Below are 8,030 nucleotides of genomic sequence, written 5' to 3' on the forward strand. Positions count from 1 at the left end.
AGACCGAAAATTCGAGACTGAAATATCAAAAAAATTTGGTTCGGTCAATTTTTCGGTTTTATGCCCACCCCTAAATTGGTTTAGTGACTATTCATAAAATTGTGACTATTCATAAAACTAACTTTAATTATATGATGTTCAAGTAGACCTCCAACGTTGTAAGATTTCAAAATCGAAATATTTTTCTAAAGTCCAATTGGAATATAAGATATGTGTGAAGTCTTGAACCACAATTTTAAGTGGTGTGGAAGAAAAATGGAATTTGGACTTTCTTTTTTGGTCCATGGGTCAATCACGTGTGAGTAAAGAATTTGCTTTTGCCAAAATAAAAGCTCGCATGAATCTTACATCTTAGGAGCAGTGAAGTTGACTTTGTCAACTTGAAGTTGAGATGCTTTGATATTGGCAGACCTCATTAACTTTTTTCAATAGTGTAGGGTAGAGAGCTTGCTTCCTCTTACTTTTTTTTTAGTTTAAGTTTAATAAACAACCACTCTACCTCATACAAGTTAAGGGTAAGGTCAACGTACATCCACCCTCTTCAGATCTGGGATCGCACTGGGTATGTTGTTATTGTTGTATGAGTAATATAAATATGTTATTACAACTTAAATTACATTTAGGGTGTAATATTTTTTACATTGTCAATACATATGACTAAAATCATTTTTGTTTATATCTTAGACAATCCAATTCCTTCTCTCAATTTTCTTGGGAGTTCATGAAAAAGTAAAACTTGTAGCTTTTTGGTTTTTATATCTTGTCAAGGGCTTGGGCCTGCATCTATTCACTAGATGAGCAGAACTATCACATGGTCTGGTGCATTACCATAAGCCCAAATGCACATTGAGAAGGATAAACTTTCTCACGCTGATTGCTCTCCTCTCCCCACCATGTATATAGCCAGGGCAATAAAAGTGGAGCATACGATCATGCCACCCGTTTTCATTTCGTGAAAGTCCCCGGCAAGAAAGGTTGTAGGTGATAGCATGTTCTGATCAGGGGTATAGAAATCCTTTCTATTGGTTCTTGCATGGTAGCTGGTATTAGATGACGAAAGACCGCTTTTACGGGACCTATTCTCTTAATAGGGTGTGTGTGTGTGTATTAAAAGATACAAAATTGCTTTTAAATCTTAGATTACCCTCTTTAAGAAAGTTTCTGTTTGGGTACAAGATAGAAGTTCAACTTTCAAATTGAACATGCCCCGCCAAAACTTTTAGGTGTCATTTGGTTGGATTTTATCAAAAACAGTGTTTGATTGTTTTTCTAGTTTTTGCATCTCTGTTTCTTCGTGAAGTTTTTGCCCCAAAAAAAAAAAAAAAAAAAAAAAAAAAGTTACCATTTCTGCAAACTAGTTTGCAAAAAAATCAAAAGTTTTCAAACTCAGGTTATGCCGAAACATTTTTTTGCGAGGATTGTCCTTCATTTGGGGTGGGCTTTAATTTTTGTCCTTAATTGGGTAGCTTTAAGTTTTTCGCTCGCCTAATCTAGGGTTGTGGATTTGAACCCCAGCTCAGTAAAAATAAAAATAAAAATCGCAAGGCAGAATTTTGCAAATCTGTCCATGCAGAATTTGCAAAACTCTGCCTTTCGAATTTTTTAAAAATTTTTAACTGACCGGGGGTTCGAACCCGAAACCAACGGATTTTTAGCGAAGGGCAAAAATTAAAGACCACCCCCCAGCGAAGGACAATCCTGCAAATTGCCCAAACTTCAACCAAAAGCCTAGTTAAAAGCCCATTGTCCTCCTTTCTAGTTTGACTGCAAAAGTTACACCGATCATATGGATTTCTCAAGTTAAAAGCTTTGCATTATGTAAATCCTCTCCTCTCAATGTAACATACAGAAAAGAGAACCTTTTCAAGTCATGGTAACAACAATGTGTATATCGAAATAACCTGAACAAATGTCAACATATCAAGGTAGGCTAGGAGAAAGTGTAGGCTTTGCTACTTTGAGTTCTCCACAGTCACTGATATAAACAGTCTTGAGTGGCTTATTCCAGATTGCGCGAGCAGTTTTTGCTCTTCCATCTCCAATACGCTCAGCAAAATCATTATACTGTCGAATATTTTCGGATGGTTTATAAGTGGGAATGGCAGCTATAGTTGTCACAACATCCAAACCTGCATTACAGTCCAAGAAAAGCCAAAAAAAAAAAAAAAAAAGTGAATAGACGGATACTGTTTCAGCATGTAAGTTTCATGCTAGTAACTATGCAGAAAGTGGTAATAGCATACAAAGTAGTGGCATGTCACTTTTAGTAAGCAACCAAAAAAAGTCCTATTTTTTTCTCTACAAGGCGGTTGACTAAATAGTAGAGAGCAAAACTTGATCCCTGTCGATAATTATACATCTGCAACAGCAATATCTGACTGTAAATCTACAGATCAACACAAAGGAACAGATAGGTGAATTGACTAAGATAGTGTATGAATAAGTTCTAATATCACCAGGTACAAAACCACTCAGCAAGATTTGGTGTATGCTGTAGGTACGGTCTTCTTGATCAGTGTTAATATTATCTAGTTTTCAAACTGACTCCGGAAAAGTTCATGTTTGCCTCAATTATTGGGAAAGAACCATCTCGTTTATGCATTTTCTTTTTCCGTAAACTTATTCTTGGGAATCATGTATGATCCTTCAACTTCTTTACCTATTTTGACCTGGTAGAACACATCCAAATTAAGCAGCAGGACAATATTTAACTTGACACAATATTTACCTAATAAGTCCTAGTTGCACACAATATGTACACTCTGAATCATATCACACAAGCCTAAACAACCATGAAGTGTCTTACTGCGTGCTAAATCGTGCAAGAGACTAGAAAACTAGAGATGAACTTCAACTTCGCTTATAGTCTTGATCAACTCACTAAAAGCCGGTTTTTAAGTGGCGCTACATGATATGTTGTATTGATCTTATGCAAGTCAATCCACCCCAATTTTCATTCAAGAAGACTTTTTTGTTGTCAAACATTTCCTCGACAGTTTAATTCACAAGCTGTTAAATTGACAGGGTTCATTTACATAAATGTTGAGTAGTTCCCTTACTTCCAATTCCACCACCACAGCCCCAACCCCCCCTCCCAAAAACAAAAACACACAAAAGAGACCCAAAAAGAAGAAGAAAAATAAAAAGAAAAAAGCCCATGCAAGGCTACGCTCCTGGAACAAGCTATAGTATGTCCTCACTCAGCTCTAAGCTTTGACTCTTCAAAAGCCTAGTGGTGTGGCCCAAAAATCCAGCTTAGCCAGTCCTTTATTGCATCTGCTTTAGCTCATGAGAGAATTGAATTACCTCAACTCTAGGTGCCAAAGGTTGGTTTGCATACTTCTGCTAATTCTCACTTTGTAAGCAGATTTGCCTGATTCGATGTAAAAGGGAATTTGCTTTAAGAGTTGCAATCTAGTGTTTTCCTGTTATTTTTTATTACCTAAGTTTCCATGTTTGGATAGCCAATGTGAGACGTGTTATCCCTCTGAATTCTTGTCAATTTTCCTAGTAGCTAACAGCAAAAGAGAAACTTGCAAACTTGTTACTATGACATGTCATTCACTGAAAACTATGGTCATCATTTGGTTCTACCTACTTGACTCAGTTCAAGTTTACATATCAGGCATATCGTCAAAGGTGGTTCACATAAGTTAGCTCCAATAGAATTTAACTATCAACAAAAGAAGAGAGCTAAATCTGTAAGTGCTTTGAACTGCTGATGGTCTAATATGGTCTTATGGAGAGAAAACTGCTGAGGGAGAGAAATCACAAAAAAATTAAGAACACATTATTCCTATTCTTGTACCTATTTCTAATTGACAATAAAAAAACAACAAAAAGCACCCACTTGTTTAGATCAATAGTTTACTTCATTGGAGCCTGGAGGACAGCCTTTGCGCAAACCTTCTACATAAGTCCTCTAAACAAACTTTCCTCTTCTGGTGAGCCCTTAAGAGATTGTCATGTCTATATGGACTCTAGAGTAGAGTCCCTAGGATATGTACTTTTTCTTTCCTATTTTTGTTATTGGGATAGAAATTATGTGAGGTTGAGGTGCCTCTGCTATTGGTTTGAGCAGCAGAAATGATGGTTAAAAGAACAGGAAGTGAACAAAATATATTGTAAACACAAATAACAAAGTTTGAAATAGCCCAAGGTTTACAGCGCCTTGGGCATCTATTATAATACTTCTTTTGATTTAACCATTAAAGGTTAAGTGTTTAATCACTTAACCAAAACTATGTTGCTCCGATTCTCCGAAAATGTCGTCGGGTGCCTGTCAGATCCTCCAAAAGTAGTGCATTTTTGGAGGATCTGACACGGGTGCGGCAACATTATTGGAGAGTCCGAGCAGCATAGAACCAAAAGATACAATGAAAAAAATTTGAGTCATCAGGGATGAGCGGTTTTCGTTTGAAAATCAATTCTTTGCTTGGTAAAGAAAGTTGCTATTGAATATTATACCATGAAAACCAATATTAAAGTAATAAAAGACTTCAAGCGAACGGCACAATAGCAGAGTCATAGACTGATTCTGGAACTACATCACACCCACTCGATCAATCATCCAAGTCTCAATTCCAATTTACTTGGGGTCGTCTATATGAATATTCTATCCATCCCGCTTTATTAGGTCCATTATCTCAATCGCTCTGGAAGTATCCTTGTTCCTCTTTGTTGTTTCAATCAAACATATTTGAAACATTTTCTTAAGCAAAGATTTGAGTTTGTCACAACATTGACAAACACCATCTCCAAAGCACCCTTTTACGCTAAGATGCACATATGCCAACTAAACGGAATAGGTCTTCCCACCTTAAACTCACTTGATAAGGTGGATGACAGTGTGGGATTAACTTTCTTTTTATAAACGTGGTGTCCGGGCCAGTTTGCTCGCACCTCGATTAGTTCTACGAGATATTGCTACCTTCCGCCAACAACAAGCTAAGTTGCGCGGACTCTTCGTTTTTGATGCCACACCCGTCTCGACATGGGAGGGGTGCGGGGGCGGGATATGTCTCGGATACGGTCAACCAAATTCGGATACTTTGACCGGAATCCATGAACAATTTTGGGGGGAGAGCTGAGACTTTGATTTCTCAAAATGAAAGATAAAACATAAAACAGATTTAAGACATGGATAATGGCATACCTTCAATAGTATAGCCCTATAGCCCTTTTGTCTCATATTTGTTGCTTTATGTTTCGGGCCAAACAGAGAGAAACTAAGAATTCAATGGGTTGTGTTCTTTATAGCTCATTTTTATAATTTTGAATGTTCTTAGCCGAATCCCCGCACCCGTATCCATAACTGGATCTGCACCCCCGAATCTTAAAATTTAGGTTTTGCCGAATCCGACACTCTGATCTCTACCAGCACCTGAGTCCGAGCAACTTAGACAACCGGTACCAAGTAACTCTATCCACCATAGCTTGGGTAGATGGGAAGAAATCACCTAGTGTTTTTTGCCTCCGGTGGGATATGAACCAGAGATCTCACGGTTCTTAACCCATTTCATTTGGTGGGATTAACTAAAGTGTTAGTACTTCTATATACCGACAGTCAAGTCACCTAAAAGATAACTATAGTAGTTGTCCATAACAATTGAGATTATTAACTCGAATATAAGGCATGGTACCTTCTACAACATGTTACAATAGACTAATAGGGAAAAATCATTTATATTGTCAGTGTATATAAGTTCAACTAAAATTAAAGGAGATAAATTCATAGATTCTAAGTACTGAGATAAATTCATAGATTCTAAGTACTCACCTTCAAGAACAGTTCCAAAAACAATATTCTTGCTATCAAGCTTCGGACAAGGTCCAGGTCCAGTAGTAATCAAGAACTCCAAATTATGATGAATAGGATTCATCTTAATATCATCATCTCATCATTCTCAGATAAAGCTAGTGAAACAACCCCGGCTCGAGAATGTTCCAAAACAAAAGCTTTAGATTCAATTGACTCACCATTCCTAATTAACTCCAATGGTTGCTTTACTTCTCCTCTATCTCTCCTCCCTTGTCTCCCCGCCATAAAAAGTGACCCGGAAGAATTTTCTGGACCAAAATGCCCTTATAAGAGCATGCTACCTTCTACAATATATTTAAAAAAATAGACCAAGGGGTCGTTTGGTAGGAGGTATTAGAGAAAATAATACTGTATTAGCTTTGATATTATTTAATCCCAGTTTGATAGTGTATCCGTCTTATTTTTCTTGCAATCCTACACTGACTTGTTTCTTTTGAGCCGAGGGTCTATCGGACACAGCCCCTCTATCCGCTAAGGTAGAGGTAAGGTCCGCGTACATCCTACCCTCCCCAGACCCCACTTGTGGGATTACACTGGATATGTTGTTGTTGTAGTTTGGTAGTGTATCCAACCTATGTATAACCCTATTCAGTACTATTCTTATACATAATAAACCATGGGATTAACAATACTAGTATTATTCCTACTCTAATACACCCTATTCAGTATTTTCCTATTCTAATACACCCTATTCATTTAATACAAGAAACCAAACAGTGGATAAAGAATAATGCCGGCATAAATAATCCCAGCATTACTAATACTTTGTATACCTTACCAAATGACCCCTAATAGATATAAATCATTTACATCGTCAGTGTATATAACTTAATCTGAACTAAAAGAGTACTCACCTTCAAGAACAGTTCCAAAAACAATATTCTTTCCATCAAGCATTGGACAAGGTCCAGGTCCAGTAGTAATCAAGAACTCCACATTATGATAATTCGTATTAAACTTCACATCATCATCATCATCATTCTCAGATAAAGCTAATGAAACAACCCCACTTCTTGAATGTTCCAAAACAAAAGCTTTACTTTCAATTGACTCATTGTTCTTAATTAATTCCATTGGTGTCTTTACTTCTCCTTTATCTTTCCTCCCTTGTTTTCCCGCCAAAAAAAACTGGCCTGGAAATATTTTATGGACTAAAGTGCCCTTATAACTTGACCCTGATGAACCAGTACACATTGCTTTAAAATTTGAGACAGTTATGGGAACTAAGTTCCCGTATAGTCCGAGGATTAATTGACCAATCTTTTCCGAATCTTGGCAGTTTGAGAGATCATCGCCGAGGTTTCGGTTAGTGAAGTAATTAGGACAAATGGAGAAGTCTAAGAAGACACGTGAGGTGATGGTGGTGTCTGGTGGGGGTGGTGGGGGTAGGGTGGTGGAGAGAGTGGGGGTGGTGGGGAGGGATAGGGTGGTGGTGGTGGTGGAGAGGAAGAGGAGGGAGCGGCGGGTGAGGGTGAGGTTGGGGGAGGGGGGTTTAAGGGGGGTGGGGTGGTAGGGTGGGGGAGTAGGGAGGAGGGTGGCGTAGCAACCCATAATGAGGAGGGTGCATGGTGGTTGGAGAAGAGTAGAGTGATAAGATTAGATTAATTTGATTACGTGGAGAGTATATGTGGGGACTACTTCTTGATATTTTAGTTAGAAAATATATGTGGGGTAAAAATTTGATATTTGTTCCAAAATATTCCCTTGGGATAAAAGAGTGTCCACTTAGTAATTTGCATATCTTTTAAGAAAAGATTTGCCCCTAAATAAAATAGTTAATTTGACTAAAATGTCACATATTAAATAGAGAAAATTACATTGTACATTAATTAGGGTATCAATGCTAGCAAAATTGACTCTTTTTTTAATTCTTAAAAAAATGACCTAAATTTTTTTCTCTCTCTCGCGCGCGCTCTCTCTCTCTGCCTTCTTATATGTTTTTATGTGTTGGTATAAGTGTTTTTATATGTCTGTATATATTTGTATATTTTGGGATATTTTTTTGCAATATAAGTGATCAACTTGTATATTTCTGAAATTTTTCATATTAAATATGTATTGAAATTTGATCACATAACACTTAATAGGCGTAAATTTAGAAACATAAGATAATTCTTTTTTGATTAGATAAGTGGTTTTTGACCCAAGAAAAAAAAAGAGACTAAGTGGGCTCTTTTTGATACGGGGGAGTATGAAAATTTAAATTAAA

General features: G+C 37.2%; 1 protein-coding gene across 1 annotated transcript; it reads right to left on the bottom strand.

The window, feature by feature from the left end:
• Positions 1-1,791: 1,791 nt before the first annotated feature.
• LOC132040046 (peptidyl-prolyl cis-trans isomerase CYP28, chloroplastic) lies at positions 1,792-7,387 on the bottom strand. The gene is made up of 2 exons (XM_059430654.1): positions 6,676-7,387; positions 1,792-2,129 (listed from the first exon to the last, which is right to left on the bottom strand). The coding sequence occupies exons 1-2, from the start codon at positions 7,370-7,372 to the stop codon at positions 1,921-1,923; spliced, it is 906 nt and encodes a 301-aa protein (XP_059286637.1). The 5' UTR covers positions 7,373-7,387; the 3' UTR covers positions 1,792-1,920.
• Positions 7,388-8,030: the final 643 nt, after the last annotated feature.

This window comes from Lycium ferocissimum, chromosome 12 (assembly GCF_029784015.1).
Source record: "Lycium ferocissimum isolate CSIRO_LF1 chromosome 12, AGI_CSIRO_Lferr_CH_V1, whole genome shotgun sequence".
Taxonomy (NCBI): Eukaryota; Viridiplantae; Streptophyta; class Magnoliopsida; order Solanales; family Solanaceae; genus Lycium; species Lycium ferocissimum.